General features: G+C 36.3%; 1 protein-coding gene and 1 long non-coding RNA gene across 4 annotated transcripts in view; one reads left to right on the forward strand and one right to left on the reverse strand.

Moving 5' to 3' along the window:
- The window catches only part of BRCA2 (BRCA2 DNA repair associated), a gene marked incomplete at its 3' end in the record, with an annotated part of 33,990 nt that overhangs the window by 8,181 nt on the left and 6,931 nt on the right, over positions 1 to 18,878 (reverse strand). For both annotated transcript variants that reach the window (XM_079322362.1, XM_079322361.1), the window contains 11 exons: positions 18,157 to 18,271; positions 14,620 to 15,807; positions 8,963 to 13,756; positions 7,700 to 7,792; positions 6,738 to 6,807; positions 5,969 to 6,387; positions 4,798 to 4,988; positions 4,064 to 4,251; positions 3,541 to 3,711; positions 2,878 to 3,229; positions 2,012 to 2,167 (listed from right to left, as the gene is read on the reverse strand). In XM_079322362.1, coding sequence (XP_079178488.1) covers positions 2,012 to 2,167; positions 2,878 to 3,229; positions 3,541 to 3,711; positions 4,064 to 4,251; positions 4,798 to 4,988; positions 5,969 to 6,387; positions 6,738 to 6,807; positions 7,700 to 7,792; positions 8,963 to 13,756; positions 14,620 to 15,807; positions 18,157 to 18,271 — 7,737 coding nt within the window. The remainder of the gene's footprint in view (positions 1 to 2,011; positions 2,168 to 2,877; positions 3,230 to 3,540; positions 3,712 to 4,063; positions 4,252 to 4,797; positions 4,989 to 5,968; positions 6,388 to 6,737; positions 6,808 to 7,699; positions 7,793 to 8,962; positions 13,757 to 14,619; positions 15,808 to 18,156; positions 18,272 to 18,878) is intronic.
- On the forward strand, positions 4 to 12,080 carry LOC306810247. Of its 2 annotated transcripts, XR_013776417.1 has the most exons (5): positions 4 to 536; positions 2,890 to 3,043; positions 5,988 to 6,100; positions 6,236 to 6,351; positions 11,874 to 12,080. It is a non-coding gene; the product is annotated as an uncharacterized lncRNA (long non-coding RNA). The 2 variants fall into 2 exon arrangements; XR_013776418.1 differs by lacking the exon at positions 5,988 to 6,100.

Below are 18,878 nucleotides of genomic sequence, written 5' to 3' on the forward strand. Positions count from 1 at the left end.
GAAATAAAAAGATTAAAACTAAACCTAGACTTCAAAGAAAATATTTTTAAATAATCCAACTTCTCTTTCATACTCACTGTTAAGCAAAAATGCTTCAAAAATGAACAGGTAGCAGACCTTAAGTTCTTCCAGTATAATAGATAAATGGCAAAACTCCACAGCATTGGTTGGTAACTTGTCAAAGACACACAGAATGGAGCAGTATCCAAAACCAGATGATTTAACAGCTGAAGAAAACATAGCTTGAAGTAGTGGGTATCAGTGTTCTAATTTAGATGATGAATAAATCCCACTGGTAGATACATTAAGATACAAACCATCAAACTCAATGCTTAAAAATAAACCAGACTGCATTCTACCCAACTTGTCTTTCCACATCTACTGTACTGTTTGTTTTAACACCCTAAATTAGATGCTGTAGAAGAACTATACTGTAGTTCTGCAGATGTTCCTAAACCTTTTCTGCCTGAGATGGTTCCATAGGACTAGAGCCTTGTCCACAACCCTGCCAGAACTGGCTTGCCTGATTTGAAGAGGTCAGTGAGCTAAACAAGGAGATCCATGGCTGCTTTCCTTCCCTTCCTTTCTAATTTTCTGCACAGTTCTGTCTTCTCCCTTGCACTGGCTCTAGCACATATCTGACCTCAGCAGACTGCCTTGGTTTGGTAATTTAATAGACAGCAGTATATTGTGTGTTTTTAATATTATTGTTATTAGTTACTTTTTCCTGGTTTAATGAATTAAGTTACTTAAGTAACAGGACCAGGTCAACTCCAGGTTTAGAAGAGAGAAGAAGCAGGAGCACATAGTGAAAGCAAGATAAGGAAAGGTTGCAAGACTAATCCTTATGAGGCAGTGAATTGTTGAAATGGACTCTGCCTACCTCATTAATTGCACACCATGTATTGCACCAAACTGTGCATTACTCACAGTTTGACACCTTTAATTAAGGCTACTGTGATTCCTACATTTCTTGACTCTTGAGGTAAAAGGAGACAGACAGCCCAAATATTCTTTTTGGTAGCCCATACCTACTTTTGGTATGTTTGAGCAAGAGTCTCAGTGTTTAAAAAAGAAAAAAGTACATTAATCTCTTGATATTGCCAGATAAGAAGAAGCACTTTCCTCTCCAGCCTGGAAACCATTTACTGTGATGCAGTTACAGATTACAGTCCCCTTTCTGAGACTTAAATAAATGTTTGTTCTACCAGACAGCTCACATAAGTGCTGCAATTTCCTCCATTAAAGTAATGATCTAAACAGCAAAGTAATGATCTAAACCAAATGTTGCTAGTACCTCTGCAGAATTCGTTCTACATCCACCAACAATAACATAATACCTTAGAAAGAAGGCAATGAAAAAAGAATCCTAGATACACATGCCAACTATAACTTGCTTTGAGAAAAGTTAATAAAATATGAAAATTTGTGTCCTGGTTAGACTGTTTACATTAAAGGAATTGGTTACTAACAGAAATATTGTTTCTTTTTGTGTCTGGTACTGTTATAAAACCAGGTAGTTGCAGAGTCTGACTCTAGTATTAAAAAGGTCTGGATATTAAAAAATCTTAACTCTGCTTTACACCATAATTACATACTGTATTTTCAGTAATATTATACAATACAGTCAGCTACATTTAAGAAAAAAATATCCTACCAATGTTCAGAAATATGTAATTTTCTGTTAATGTATTAATAATGAAACAAGTGCTGCACTTTTTAGAATTGGAATTAAATTATTTCTGGTTATTTGAAGCTGAAAGCAAAGCCAGCCAAAAGATACTGAACACAAAATCAAATTTTTCTTATAGCAGGATACTCCAGTCCTGAAATTACTAAATACATGCACAATGCAGGAACTACTCCTCTTTATTTTACACATAATGGTATCTTTAAAAAAGAAAAATAAGCTCTCTATATTGTGTCTGATTTGAGGGATGACATAGCAATTAATTAATATAATTGAGATCTCACAGAATGCTGTTAGATTCATAAAATCCTTACACCATACCTGAACAGGGTATGTTCTCTGAATAACCACATCAATACAGCCCACGGCACCCCCCTCACTGTAGAGCGATGACAGAGGCAAAGGGAAAGGCCTGGGATCCCGATGAAATCCTAGTCTCGTGTGCCATCGCACACGGCGAGTGCTGTTCGCTGAGATCTGAGCAAGGAAAGGCTGCATGAGAAACTGGCACTGCCAAGTCAAAGTTATATCCAACTCATTTTATCTACAGGAACATCTACCTATTTTCACACTGACCTCATGAAGAATATATCACTTTTGTACCTAAACAGATCACATTTTAATTTCAAGGTTTCCTTTCACATTGAAGAATATATTTTAAACAGAATCTAAAAACCTGATAAGTTAAAATTCTCTGCGAAATGAGAATCTATGAGACAAACCATTGCTCTGTACCAGAGGAGCAATTTCAGTATTATGCTGAAAGCCCTGTTTAAAGTTAAAGCTCTTTAACTAACCTCAAATGAGCCCAGGCCCACTCCCAGCAGTTCACCCTCTCATGACTTGGTTTCCCCGCTCCCTCCCCAGTTCTTCCTCCAACTTCCCTATCATCTGAGATGGATAAATACTTTTTTGCAACTTGGTGTTTAACCAAAGTAAGGAGCTGGAACTGCCAAAACACAAAGCAAAACTTGGCAGAATTTTATACTACAAATTTCTCTTCCAACCGTATTGAATAACGCCCTTGTATCATGTCTTACAAATCTGGTTATTAAACTTCAGCAAAGCTCCATCTGTTTGTAAAGCCCCAATAACTTTTGCTGTTTACAAAATGTGGCTCAACTAAGTAGCATTTATCACATCTCTCAGTCACATCCAATAAAGCTGAACTAATATTTTTTATTTACCTTTAACATAAGGGAATCTGGGGCTTCCAGTGGTGTGCATCCATTTTGAGGACCAACAAGTTCTGCTCCGTGCACTATGATCTTCTGACCAACAGTCAGCCTTCTTCTATCTAAGAAAGCTTTGAGAGGTGGATCCAGAAGAGCTCTGATCCCATACCAGCCATCAGTAACTTCAATTAAAGCTGGTGCTTTTTTACTTTCCATGTTCTTATTGCTACTGCCAGGAGATGCAACTGCGTTCAGTGATATGATTTTGGAAATGCACAGGACAAGAGTTTTACCTGCTGCATCATCTCTTTCCATTATTTTTTTGATTGCTGATCGTTTACTTTTATCAACTTCCAAATCATACCTACAAAAAAGAATTGGTGCTTTGTTACAGCAAACAAAATTCATCACTTTTTTTTCGTTAAATACTATTCTAGCAAACTGTTGGTTACTCAATCTGCATGATTAAACACCACTGTAGCAAAGCAAATGTTTTCTACATTTTTGCAAGTAACAACATACTATGTTTTTAATACTGCTATGTCCAAGTTCAACAATAGAAGCATTCTGCTAAGTAGTGAATGCAAGATAGATGTGCTTATTTTGCAATACTGATGAAGCAGGAAGCACACAGTAATGCAAATTACAGCTCCCAATATATTGCTATACACATACCTATATTTCAGCTGCAACAGGACCATTTCTGGTGTCAAACATCTGTTAGCAAATTCATGTGGGAAAGACACTTCCATGGCAGCCAATTTCCATACAATCCATCTGTAGTGATTGTAAACCCAGGCCTCTGTTATTAGATTGGGATCCACACCAGGAGTGTCACAGAGGGCTCTGCAGATAAATTGTTAATAAATTAACCTGAAATCCACAAATCCACTGCAACTTTTAACTTGCCTATTTTTTGGACTATTTACACCATTGAAGAATTTCCACAAATTTTCCAAACTAACTTTTCTTTCTTTAGTGGTCAGTGAAGATCAATCACTAGCAACATTAATCTACATAGCAAATGTACAATCCTACAGTATCTTTATTTACATTAAAAGAGCTGTACTAAAAATGCATAGTAAAAAACCAGTAGTCAGAGGCTTTAAAATACCACTGTGTTGGATTTCTTCTAGGAGACAAGAGAATTGCTAACTAATAAATAACATAGTTGTCCCAAGTTCATAAATAACAGCACCTGTAAAACTCCTTTTTCCCAGCTTTTCCCTCATCTGTAGGTATTAGCCATCCTCCATCAGCAAGCTGCATTCCATTTCCAGCTAACAAATACTCCTTACTGAAAAAGTCTTTGAGCAGAAACTGGAAAGATTCTGCATTTGTGCTGTTAACTTGTACACACTGTTTTGAAACACCCAATGTGTATAGCTGAAAAAAATCAGACAGAAAAGACAAAAAAGTAACAACACAGTAAGAATTCAACACAGAGTTTAAATATCCAATCTCATAAATTCAGATTAAATATTTTCTTAAGGTTGAGACAGCTTTTGTTTGACCTTGCCATTTCATATGTAAACCATGGAGTTTTAACAGAACAGCATCACAGTGTTCTTTGAAAATGTTGAAAAAAAAAATCAATAGGTTTTATACTTTTCACTGTACCAAAAGCAAGAGCAATTTCATATAGATTTACCTAAGCTTAAATTTTAACTGTTCTTTTAAACCAGCTCTGCATATAATTTGTGGATTTTTTTTTCTGTTTGATTATAACACAAGAGATTTATGACCTTTATTATTTGGAATAGTCTTAAAAACTGGATATGTGCTACTTAAGTACTGTAGCAACTGGAGTAACAGCAACTGTAAATACTTACCTAAAAACTGAAGAATGTATCTATTCAAAAGCTACTGAGTTTTTATTTGCTATTCTTGAGAAACAGATGCAAGACAGAAAATAAAAAGATAGCAATATACCTCTTCTGTAGAATAAAAGCTAGGAGATTTCTCTTCTACTGCAGTTTTCAGAGAGATTCTATTGCTTGCAGATGTTTTAATGACATAAAGAGTGCCCGGCTGTGAACGAATATTTTGTCTACATTTCTTTTTAATTCTCATTTCCTGCAGATCTCTGGCACAGCGGAGATTTGTCACCATCCAGGTCATAGCTGCAATTTAAAAATCCCAAAGCATCAAAACCTTTAAAAAGCATCATCAAATAAAGATACACAGTCACACTGTAGGAGATTCAGAACAGCGCTTTTTCTGTGTCACTATGCAGATTTTTAGAAACTACAAGTCTAAATATTAAGTTTAATGCATTTAGAAAGCAGCGTTTACTGAAGGCATTCAAATATTTATATGAAACAAATTACATATCCATATTAATTTTACATAAGTCCCTTAACTAAACTTTCATCCACATATTTTTTTTCATCAGACTGAACTCAGTCTTCATAGAAAACTCCAAATGGAAAAAAATTAGTTGATGACTACAGAATCCATAATCCTGAAATTCTGGCCAGTTACTGCAGGATCTAATTCTGCAAATGTTCATACACCTGTTCAAATATACACAAGTCCTTATAAAAAACCCTCAGAGTATTTGATTGTAAATTATAGAAATAACACACACCAGAGCATTCAAGGGAGCTTAGAAGGCATAAGCCCACACTCTTAAACTGAACAGTTGAGCATTTAAAGTCTGCCTCTTTGAAAACGATACAATCAATCATTTATATGGCTAAGTCTACATTTTAATTAGAGAAGTGAATGAAAACAAGCTTCTGTAAAAGTGAATGAAGTACAGAAAGGATAATCTAAGGCTCCTAGACTATTTTACCTATGAGGTATATAAGAAGAATCAAGTATCAAATGAAACATAAGCTATCTTGTTTCTCAGCACTGTGTGAAATACTTTTCATCTTCCCAATTAAATTTGGAGATAAATAGGATATGCTCTTCTAGGGGTGCAATACAAAATATTAGGAAAGTAATTTCCTACTTTTCCCGCCAAAATAAAAAAACCCTTAAAAAAAGTTTCTTCTTATTAAAAAAGAAGTCTGACAAGTTATGCAATAACCCCTTTAAAGAATCAACTCTGACAGTTAGTATTTGCAACAGTCAGGTGAGTAAACTCTGAAAATACCTAAATTGCCATTTTCTAGGTCAGTGTCTGCTGCCTGCTGAATATCAGACTGGTGATCTTGAGGGTCAGCAGTATTTTGCTCAGTTCTGATCTGATTTAGTTCCATCTCCTTGGTCATATTTTTGCTGATGGGTGAGTCACTTCTTTTGCTGCTGCCTTGTTCACATGTAGAAAATGTCAGCTTGGTTTTGAAGGGTGGAATAAAAGTTTTAGCAGCTTTGCCAGGTTTGTACAAACTTCTCATTTCTTCACTCTCTTTTGTTGAAGCCTTACAGGGAGTGGAAGCCTCTGCAGCACTGTCTGAAGAGTGCCTGTGAGCACAGTGCTGAAAAATGGCAGGCTTGGATTGGAATCCTCTGAAGTCTTGATCTGGCAGAGTAAGGGTAGGATTCTTGACTTCTTGTCGTTCTTTAGTTGACCTACAGAAATGAAAACATTTAAGCATACAGGTTTCATCTTCCTGACAAAAATCTTTGTCTGAGTTTTGTATTCTTAATCCAGTCATACAAATTTCTATTCTGAATCAATAAAAAGACAAAGTCTCTGATATTTTCAAACTAGAATACTTAACTTCTACCTATTGAGAAAAGAGAGAGTGTAACAGGGAATAGTTTGTTTAGCATCTCACTGGTCTACTGCAGCAGTGTGTGTTATATGTGGTAACAATATTTATATTGTCATAAAATTATTAGTCTTTTATAAAGTTGGGTAGCAAATTATTACTGTATATTTTTAGACAGTTACAAAGAAGAACTCTAAAATTTCTCACCCAAAAGGCTGACAAGTTATGGGTTTCAAAGGCACATGGTACATAAATTTTCTTCTGTCTTTAAAAATGCCTGTAAGATAATTACAAAAAAGATGGTTGAAACAGCACATTACATAGAAAATAGGAATTTACAGCACATGTTTTATCTATATTAATGATATATAGAAAAGTTTTCAGAGTGGATTTAAACAGCTTTATTCTTTCCCACCCTCAAAAATGTTTGTTTAAACATCTTTCCAGAGAGATCCAAAGCATAAATGCTCACAATGCTGAGCTCTCAAGAGTGTGTTTGTGAGCCAGCAAGATATTTTTAGGTTCCAGAAAGGGAAATGTTTATCATAAATTTAACTCAGGTAGGCTCACCATTCCATTTAGAACTCTTTTACCAACTTTTATTCTTTTGTTTGAAGTTACAACAGAAAAAGGCACACTTGCACAAACTCCTCCTTCCATTATTGAAGGACATCTTGGAATTATCAATGTAACTAATCATATCTGCCTAGAATGTAAACCCATTTGTGCTATTCCCTTAGGCTGCAAAGAGGAAGTTTCATATGAGAAGTAATTATATAGTCAGTATATTATTAGTAAGTATCCACACAAAGTTAATCAATAAAATATATTCTGGAGATTAATCAATAAAATGCATTCTTCCTATTGAGACTACAATTTGTGAGATTTAGGATTTTGAGAGAGTGGGTAAATTCCTTCTGAACTGGAAATGAAACCAGAGTTCTTACAGAAGGAATATATTTATTGTCTATGCAATAAAGCATATCATTAATTACTTGATTTCAAGTCTGCAGAAACATTACCATAGCAGCTTTTCTGAATGTCCACGGCTATATTGATAAATGCAGTAGTTAAGTAGACTTATATGTTAGATTATTGGAAATTGAAGAATTCTCAAGATAACAACTGACACTGGATTACTGCTTAGAACACAAGATGACTAGAATTACCATCAGGGGTGCTTTTTGAAGCTTTCAAAGACCTGGGGGAATCCTTTGTTCTGTTAAATTCAAGCAGAAGCTGCCTCTTAATTGGAGGTTCACCTAGAATAAAAACACAGTTTTAAAAGTGAAGTTCCTTTCAAGCTCAGTTTCTTATCAATTGATATAGCGTAACTGTAATTTCTAAATAAAACACTGAAGCCAGAGCAAGCAGTATTAGCAAGTTTTCAGATCATGTCTCAAATTTCAAACACAGAGCCACCTCACCACAAATTGCAGAAGTTTCTGCTGTACACAATGACTGTATACTGTGTCACCAAGAGTGACAACGAAACCCCACATAACAAAGTCATCAAACTTTTATGACCAATAATTCTTTTTCCACCCAAAATTAAAGTCTGTAACTCTGAAGTTACTAAACAGGCTCAGTTTGCCTCAGGAAGTGCATCACAGTGCACTTCAGCAGCACTGTTCTCACAGTGCATCTCTCTTTGAACTTCCAGTAACTAAACAGTCCCTCCAAACTTGTAAGAGCAGCTCATCTTTTACAGATGCTGTAACTAAGGTCAGGGTTCAGCTGTGGCACAGCTGTTTCAAGTTGGATTGGTAAGAGTCCTTCCCTGGCTTTTGCCACCTAGCCAAACTTTCCACACCGATCTTTGCACCTGAACCTGTGCAGCCAGGCAGGGACCCTGCTGCAATCTCTCCTTCCACAAGGAGTTTTCAGGTAGCCCAGGTACTTAACTGGTCTGGTCTGTGCAAGCATCAAGTATCAACACTCCAGCTCTAGACAGACCAGTTTCAGAAGGCAGGAAAGTGGTTTTAGGCCAACAACTATTTTTCATATCAGACTAGCAATCTTGATACAAGCAAAACATTGTCCTCACCTGCAATGCAGGTGAAAATGAAAATACTGTTACTCATTTTTCAATCAAAAAGCACTAGATTTGTACAGAGAGGAAAAAAAATTAAGTCTGTTCAGGGAGAAAAGGAGCAGCAGCTTTCTTCTATAAGTTTATGGTAAAACAGCAAATCTGGACATCTTCAAAATTACTAATCACAAATTTAGCTTCTACTGAGCATATTTAAGCCTGGAAAGAGTGGATGAACTACACTGCACCAAGAAGGGTTTCTGTCACTGATACCTAGAGAAAGAATTTGAATATCTCTATGACCTAAAAATCAACGTGACGCACAAAAAATCCTCCAAAACCTAAACCAATCCACTATGTAGAAATATGGAGTTGAACATATGTAAGATAAAACACCTACCAAGTGAGTTGTTTTCTTCAAAGCGCCTCTTCCCAAAGCTTTTATTTTGGAAGTTTTTATCCAGCCTGCCACTGAAGGTCTGTGCAGCATTAATTTGAACTCCAGAACTGGAAAAACTGTCTTCCATGAAAGCTCTTGCACTTTCTGCAGCCTCTACTTCCAAATAATTTTTTGGACTTTGGAGAAGATTAATATCAATTTCTGCTTTAGCAGCAGCAGTGCATAATATTGCTTCAGACTCTGATTTTGACCCCAGATTCAGCTGCCCTTTTCCAAAAGACTCAGTTTCCTCTTGCTGCAAGTTATCTTCAAATGATGTTAACTGCTTGTTTTCCTGATTGTATGGTGTGTGCTCAGGCATTTTGACATAGTAAGTACTTGGCAAATACTTTATTTCCTGAGGGCAGGTGCTTTTAAAGTCAGAGTTTTGATTGCAGCTTTTTTCAGTTTTGAATTCTGAGATCACCTTACCTGTTAAAGATTTTACCTGTTGACCACTGTCTTTAATTGAACTAAGTTGATCTGCAGTGCAAAGCTCACTATTCAAAAAATAATCAGATTCTTCTAAAATTGCCTTTGCTTTTTGATAGGCATCTTTAGAAACTTTTACCTGCTTTCCACTAGCAGTGCTGAAGCCAAAAGCAGAATCTGAAATCAATTCAGGGCTGGTATTTTCTTCCCCTTTTGATGGAACTATCTCCATTCTCCCAGGAAGTTCTTCAGTGTGCATTTTGGACTTTTCAACATCTTCCTCAACTAAAAATGTTTTTTGTACATGTGGTGAATGATTACCTTCCATTTCAGAAAAGAGTTGTCTAGCTTTCCTGAGTGACTCTTCTGAAAGCTGTACAGGCTTTCCACTTGCTGTACTAAAAAATCCAAAATTGCTTGTAGAAGCATGTGATGGCTTTATCTGCTTATTTGGAACAAAGTGCCCTAAAAGCTTAATATTCTGCTCAAAGGATTGCTTCTGAGAATTTGAAACAGACTTTGTATCTGCAGATGTGTTTCCTTCTTGGTGACTGTCTTCATCAGCACTTGCATTTACTTTAATAAATTGGGATGCGGCTGAATTAACCTCTTCACTTGTTGTAGCATTAAAAAGTTCAGCAGAATTAGGATACTCAGTGTGAAGGACTAGAGATGAATCTCTAGCAATTTCTGTTTGATTTGCTCTTGAGTTAGGCTCAATTTCGTATTTTACAGCTTCACTGCAGTCTTGAAATATTTGTCTGACTCTTGCTAATGCACTTTCTGAAACAGACACAGCTCTCCCTTTTGCTGTGCTAAACACAGTTTGTTTCAGATCACCCCTTTGCTTTTCAACCTTAAGAGTTGTTTCTTTTAATCTGTTAAAATTAGTTCCCTCTTCAGGAAGACTCATTAGTGATTGGTTTTGGCAAGCATTAGCTATAGTGTCTGTGAAGCAATTTTTATTAGCAGCAGGTTCATTTAAATGTTCTAAGTCAAATTCCTTACTGTCACCATTCATGTAAGAGCAGCTACTTTTTGAATCTAAGAGGAGTGATTGATCAGCTTTATTGTTACTCTCCTTAACAAATGAAGCATTTTTTGTATCTTTGGGCACACAGTTATCTTCGAGGTCATGTGGTCCCTTCATTAAATGCAGAGATGCAGCAGAGTGCACAGGAAAATCATCTGTGTTTTCTGAATCATCCCTTTTTCTTGGTGAGTATGGCACCTTTTTCTCTGCAAAGAAGTTTCTATTTTCAGACAAATGAGTTCTACTTAAAGCATCACTCTTCTGTTCTATACAGGATTCCAATGCTGACTTTGCAGGTTTGACATCAGCTTTTTTATGTGCATGTGATGTTACCAAACTCCCTTCACAAGCTCCACCTAGATCAACATAAGTATCAGCTTCACCAGAATCAAGAATCACAGCATGTTTAATAGGACTGCGCTCTACTGCCTGATTAAACTGATCTCCAACCTCTTCAGGAACAAGCTTTTCATTAAAATTGAATTTTTCTGAGTCACACTGAGCAATGCTTTCAATACCTAAATCACAGTCTTTAACACAGCTCTTGCCAAATTTCCTTTTCTTGATGAGGTTCTCAAAATTGTCATTATGTTCCTTTCCTACATCAACATCTGCGAAAAACTGTTCTGCTTTAGCCAAAAATCCATCAGCAATTGCTATTTTCTTGCCACTAGCAGTATGAAAACCAGTCAGATAACTCCCTTCCACTTTATATTCCCCCACATTTACCTCTTGCTCAAGAGGTATTTGATAATGATGGAAAGAACCTATTTCTATTCTGCTTTCATTCACTAGCAGTTCCTTATCATGAGTGGTGTCTTCTATATTTTTACAATTTGTTTTTTCTTTATCAGAGTTCTCCAAAACATTTACATCTCCTTCTCTGCACTGTACACTGAAAAAGGGCAGAGAATGATCCAAAACTGAATCAGGAATGGAAATACCACCAGCAGCTGGAGTCTGAAGCTTTGGTGACAAACATTCATCTTCCTTTCTGTCTTCTCCCTTCTGCTTAGGAGACTGGTTTCCCATTTCAGTTGATGTATTTAAACTGTGTTCTTCTGCAGTTGTAATAGCATCTTCTAGACATGTTACATCTAATGAGTGGTCTTGCAAATTGCCTTCATCATCTCCTGAATTTAAAATTTGTTTGGAAGTTTTATAATTCTGCTTACAATTTTTAGTGGATAATAGGCTGTTGAGAATATTAATGCTACTGAAGCCAACATTTTCAGTATTATTTACTGATATTTCGGTCTTATTTTCAATATTTTCCTTGAATGCTGTACTAGTATTTTCCTCATTTTTATTCTGTGCATGACAGGAAACAGAACCTGTGTGGGAAACATCATTCACACTTTTGAAATCTGAAACACCAACAGTTTTTTCTTTTCTTTCTTTTGTCAGGCATCTGGAAGAATTACTGTTAGAAGACATGGATCCATTTGAATTGTGACATCTAGTACCAGTTGCAGAAGATTTGAACAAATAGTTATCATCATCCAAGTCTCTGAAGAGCTCTGCAGACCTACTCAAAGCTGCCTTTGAAATATTTATTTTTTTACCTCCAGCTGAAGTAAAGCCTGTGAAATTAGAAAAGCTGTCCTGCTTGGGTATGGGAAAGCTCTCATCAGATCTTCTACTTTCATTTATGTCCAAGTTAGTAAAAGTAACCTTTTTGTCATTTTTGTGGAAAAACACTGCATTTTCTTTTTCATTTTCCACCAATTCAGAGTCTTCATTTGTGTCCTCCTCCTGAGTGCAATACTTGTCATTTTTTACTTGATTTTCTGATTTAAAAGTGCTACAAACCCCCACATCTTTCCTTGTTTCAGAAATATTTTCTACATTCTTTTTCCCATGTGTTTCTACAGTTCCTGATTTTTGCAGACTGTGACTTTGTGTTGTGTTATTTTGCTTTCTAAACTGTGTAAATTCAAACTGACTACCAGTTTCTTCCAAGATACTGGAAAGCTCAGCAATTTCAGCTTCTTGGCTTGCTGTCAAGGTTTGATTTGCTTCTTGCAAGGCTTGTGGAGTTCCAGGAAAGCTTTTACACAAGCCAACTTTATGTGGAATAAACTCTGCATGCCTGGGCTCAAGAAAACTTGTCTGTGAATCTGAAGAATCAGATAAATTACTGCCCAACTTGCTTTTTGAACCTGAGAATAATATATTTTCCTTTTTAATTTTATGTGAAAAGTTACTGACTCTTTCCATGGAAGAGGCTTCAAAGCATTCATTTTCAATATCCTTGAATAGCAATCTGCCTTTTGCTATACTGGCTTCAGAGAATTTAATCTGCTTATTGGAAGCAGTCTGAAAACCACTAAAGCCCAGATTCAAACTGCATGCATTAAGATTCACTGATGATTCCCCTTTACACTTTAGGTTCTTGTTTGGCTTTTTGCTGGAACACATGGGTGCTATTTCTTTATCTTCTGGAGAAATTACTTCATTTAAAGAATTATTATGTATACAATCTAATAATTCTTTAGCAATGTCTACAGCTACATTACTGAATGCAGTTGCTTGAGGACTTTCACTGTTCTCAGTTGGCTTTGGGTCTTCACTGTTGGCTGAATCCTCTGAAAAGGCACCTGCAGCATCTGTTTTCTCCCCTTGTTTTAATCCTGCACTGTCATATTCTGAGCAGTTTATTCCCAAGGGTCTGTGTACTTCTCTACAGTCTACTCCTGACCTCTGGTCTGTAGCATGCCTTTTATGGGGTGATAATTTATTGCAACAGTCACTACTGACTCCAGTCATGCCCAAGTTGATCTGACACAATGTATTATGGGAGCTGCTGTTTGTCACAGATGTAGAGTCACCCTGAATATCAACCAAGACTTCCCTATCCCTGTGAGAAGACCCAAGTTCTTCCAGGCTCTGAGGTGCAGCAGGTCCATCATTTACCTTAGCACTCATGTTGTCTTCTTTACCTTTCTCCAAAGCACAGGTTGTTTTAGGGAGAAATTTGGAACGCTTTCTTGCCATTAGGCATGCTGAAGTCAGAACTTTACGTTTTATATTTGAAATAATCTCACTATTTAAAGAATTTGTTGTGTCTTCTTTCAGTGTATTAGATACCTCTAAGCATTTTATTGATGTAGCAGGTTGATCCTCTCTTGCATTTTCCCCCAAGTCTCTCAGGTCTTGTTGTTCCAGCCTATCACTGAAGGATTTATCAGGTGAGTTATCCATTATATCACTTTTAGAAGTAGAAGTGCAGAAATTCTTAGTGCTGGTATTTGATTCCAAATGCTCTCTCTCAGCAGGAAGAAAGTGGTCTACAAGACAAGACATTACAGAGAAAAAGTGAATAAATTTATTAAAATAAGTGGAGGTTCATATTATAATAAATTTTTGGCTGATTAGGTAATTTCTACACAAGGTTAACAGCAGAACACATAGTGTCACTTTTGTTCTCAAATGCAAATCCCTTGACAAGGCCAGAGGTCTGTTTAACCCAATTATATTCTAACAGCCAGAAACATGAGATTTGGCTGCAGTTAGTGGTACCAAGTAAAAAACAGTAGATAAGTTTTTAGTTGTAATGAATGTAATTTAGTTGTAATGAATGTAACCAAAAGATGGGCTTCAACTCCTTGTGTCTCAACATAAGGATTTGTTTCAAATTTAAAGTACTTCAACTCCTAATATAAAATAATTCTTCTAGCAAGAGCAACAGCTTCTAAAAATAGAAGTATATGCTTGCTTTCATTATATTGTTTTTTAAAATATTTTGTGCTTTTGGAAGAAACAGATGCACAGTTTGAAAGCACCTAATTCTAGAAAAATAACTATACAACTTTAACATTCTTTATGATCGCTTAGAAGTCACCAACTCAGACAAAATGGCCCTTGACACTATGGATGTAAAAGCAACATAGACAAAGGTAACTAAGCCTGTCAATCAAAAGAATGGCTGGGGTGGGAATTTCTATTCTAGAAACTAACCTGTTAGGAAAAAAGTTAGCACAAGATTACTTGAAAATGATGCTATCCTTATCTGTGTAAAACAGACCAATCCCATATGTTGATTCCCAATTGCCCAGCTAGTTGTCTACAAACACAAGATTTCACATGATTTTATCTGAAACATTTACATGAAACAAATCCTCCACAAAAGATGAAAGGCTTAACAATATACCTTGCTTAACATCACTGGCCACCAGACAGCCTCTAAATTCGTATGAATCAGATTCCAAATGTGGTAATACAGTATGAATAGGTGATTCAGAGGTTACTTCTTTTTGTATTTTTTCTTCTTTATACAGTAAAGTATTATTTATTCTATAAATAAATTTCTTGGATCTTTTTCTCAAGCTGGGTAACATCTTCAGGTTTTTAAAGCCAGACTTCGTAAGAGTATTTTCACTATTCATTAAATGTAGGTCATCACAGTTATCTGGAGATGTGGCACTACACACAAGTGGGTGAGGCAGAACATCAGTTACGACAGATTTAGAAGCTGCTTTTAAATGCTTGGAAAAGTTGCCACTGTAGACTAAAGAATACTCTGTGACATTTGCATGCTCAATTAAAAAAGAATTACAGTTTGAGAAGCTCATTTTGGAAACCTCAGCTGCACATTCTTTTACTAACTCTGGATCTTGAACACTCAATGACACAGATTTTACTGGAGTTATTTCCAATGTTGGGTTGCTTTCAGTGTTTTTCATTTCACAGCTTTTTTCTGACAAATCGACATTGAACAGCTTTTGTGCTTTTATCAATCCTGAAGAGTTCAGTAAAGATGTTTCTGCAACATCATCCTTGGCCATTAGGAATGACTTTTCCTCTAAATTTTCCTCCCTATGCAAGTCAGAGGGCAGAGAACTGCATACAGACATCTCCCGGTGAGTTACATCAAGATCAGAGAAGTTCAGTTGAGACCACTGGCTTGGGGGAGACTGCACACCTTCTTTCACAGGCCTCTCATTCTCAAAGGACTTGTGTGGTCTATAATCATGCACATCTCCTGCTTTCCTAAGAGACTCCAATTCTTTTTTGTGTCTTATTAAACCACCATCTTTACCATCCCCTGTATCTTCATTGGTGTTTTGGAGTAAAGAACTGTTCACCTGAGTACAGAGGCTGTTTTCAGTCCATAATATATTTGTTTTGACTTCCTGTGAAAAGCCATTCTTTCTTGCATTAGGCTGCTGAGAGGGAACATCCCCCTTTTCCTGTGTTTTATCTGGATTTATCTCATATTTCTCTACTGCATCCAGAGCATGTGGCATCAGCAGAAGAGTTCCACTGGACTCAGCTGGCATTCTGAATGTGTCCTCAGAGCTATCCATCTCACCCAGTAAGCCATCTAACACCTCCGACTCTAAAGAGTTTAGAGAAGATGGAGAGAGGAAAAGAAGTAAGAAAATAAGCTTTAGGAAATAATTTAGGAACGGTATTAGTAAATACAGCTTTCAATTTTATAGACATTACCTTTACTCAGGAGTGAGTTGGCGAAGAGAAATGTAAGCAGCTGTTAGAGGAAACAGGAGGCAATGGAAATACATGTAAATGCCCTGGCCTCCTGAGCTCTGTAGTGGTTAAGGCTGCCAAGATGCAACCTGACTGTCTTAAAAGACTATTTTTTTCCCTCTACAGACAGAGAATGGGTAGTAAATTTGACAAGATAAATACACTGATTTTTTTCTTCCAAAACTTGCAACTTTACAGAGTAATTTTAAGGCTTTTTCCATATCTCAGAAATCATAATAAAGTACCTAGAAAACATCACAGTCCTCTGTTTTCCTTAGGCCCATAACCAATAGCTTAACTTTAACTTCCATTAACTTTTTTTAGGTACAATTTCTTTAACTTCCAACTCTGTAACTTTCCCTACTAAAACTTTTAAGTAGCATAATATCCAAAAGATTTTCCATCTGGAAATCCATAGAAGATTTCCCAGTACTTGGTCACACACAACCAATTATATGCAATACATCCTGCAGGTTCATGCTGATGTTGAAGTTATAGAAAGTTACTCATTCCCTTTACTTTCTATTCTGCGCCTGAGTGGTAAAAGAGATCTCAAAAAAACAGAAACTGTAACACTACAGACTGAGAACACAGGCAGGTAATTTTCCTTTACTAAAGTAGGTTCCTCTGAAGCAACTTCTGTGTCCATATCCTTTCCTGTGGTAACTTGTCAGTAGCTAAAAAGACACAGGTTATTTGTTTTTACTTAAACGAGAGAGATTACTTTTTAGGATTAAAGAAAACAAGGATTATCTGAAAGACTGTAAAGATACAATCTCTACATTGAATAATCTCATGCCAGGGAAAAACAAATATCAGGGAAATTAATTTTGACTTCTAAACTCACTGGAGGGCAGTATTATTTGATTTATTATGATCTTATTTTCTTTAACTGAAACAAAATGTATACCTAATAAAACTTATTGTACTTATGATCATATAGCAGAGAAAACCAACATCTGAAAGCTACAAATGTGGAGCTGTCCTTTTTTTTACATGGCATTGTCAAATGCTAAATTAGCTATTATTATAAAGGGAAGACATGGGAAAAGGAAAACACTTGCAAGTTATTTTGAGCTCTAAGACAAATGGTCTTCTCTTTCTTACCATTTTAACTTATCTTCTCTACTTCAGTATGCAATGTAATAGGACTTACTGGAACACAGCCCAAGACCAACTAATTTGTCCTTAATTTCTTAAAGTATTTTGCTAATTACAGATTACTTGAATACATTTACTACCAAACACATTCTTTTCAGCACATTTGAATCTACAGTATCAAAACAGCAGGCCTGTGTCACTCTGCAAGTAATAATGCTTCATGATGCTAGCATTCTCAACCTTCCTTACCAAATTCTAAACTGATTCTTCCACAATTCTTACACTTAGCATCAAACATTATTTTTAGGGCAGGCCATTCAATTCAGATAAGGAGACAAAATCCTAAGGACTGTCCTGTATAGCCAGAGTGAATCCCTACAGCACCCTTTTACACCCATGTATGCTGAACAAATTTCTCGTAGTAATCTCCCCTTCTGCCATCATTTCTCAACTAAACTCAAAAAACCTCTCACTGTAATTTATACTTCCGCTTGTTCGCTAACATGATCTAAAAAACACAGAATGAAAACATTTTTTTCCCTTGACTTGTGTATTTTCTGCATTCATTTAAAAAAATATCCAAAACATTCTTTTTCCAAAAGGATTGATCACATTTTGAACTACCTATTTTGAACAGGTGAAATAAATGAAGAAACGATACAGCAAGATCAAAAACCAAGCTCACCACAGAATAGTGAGTGCAGTGATGAAACTTCATGACAGAGTTAAGCCTCTTCAGTAGCTAGAAACAGTAGTCTTGCTCCCCCTTGAGCCTGTAACATTTTTCAGTCTCAGCTCTCACACAGTCTCACCTCTCCAGTTGCAGCGAACATACTCCACAGTATTAATCTCGTTGTTGTCCAGTGGCACCACAACCTCACTTTCCTAGTTTAACCAGCACACTGATTTAATTCACTGACTCAACAGACAATCCCTTTTATAAGCCTAGATTAATTTTACAAATTTGAATTAATTCAGAGACTGGGAGTATACAGCTGCCAGAACAAACCAGCCATAACAACTGCCCAAAATACAGAATGTAGTTTTACCCTCAGTCTTACTTCACCAAATACTCATTAGGTAAAACATCAATGCATACCCAAATCTTTGATGTCATCTTCAGCATTTAGCTTTACTGTCTCTGGTACAGCAAGCATACTTGCATCACTTATTCCAGGACATTTATCATGCTTGGAAAAATAGTTGTGCAAAATCTGTAAGCCAAAGACAAAAGCTGTTATATTATGCACTAGTAAGTGTCACTTTACAGTCAAGGACAGAACTCTAAACATTTACTGCAGTACCTGACTAATGCTCCATCTCTTAAAATGAAAGGTAACATTTTCACAGATTCAAATGAAAACCAAATAAGTAGATAATCCCCATTTTTGATGCAAATCAGGTTCCATTCTCAAGTCACCTTAAGGGCAGTGAATGGGTTCAGCAGTTTACTGTAATCCTCTCAAAAAGGGAGCAAAGGAGATATGAGGAAGGACAAAGACATTTTGCTTGTTTTCACTTGTAACGGTTGGTTGACTTTTAAGTTTTAGGTCGTTAAGGATCAAACCTAAATTTGTAATTGAATCCTTTTAGTACCATCCTTGGGTTTCAGTCTCAATAATGTTTCAGCTTTCATGTACACAGAGTCAAATTCCAATTATGCAAGAACTCTCCCTACCACTATCAAAGGACTGATATTAATACTCAATTTCAACTCTTCCTTGTAGTGGTTGAGAGCAAGAAGTTATTCCCAAAGAGTAACTGTCAAAAGTTTGACAGAAGCAGGGAAAAAATGGGACAAACCAATTAAGAAAATTCCTA

The sequence above is a fragment of the Erithacus rubecula genome, assembly GCF_903797595.1.
Source record: "Erithacus rubecula genome assembly, chromosome: 1".
NCBI classification, from domain to species: Eukaryota; Metazoa; Chordata; class Aves; order Passeriformes; family Muscicapidae; genus Erithacus; species Erithacus rubecula.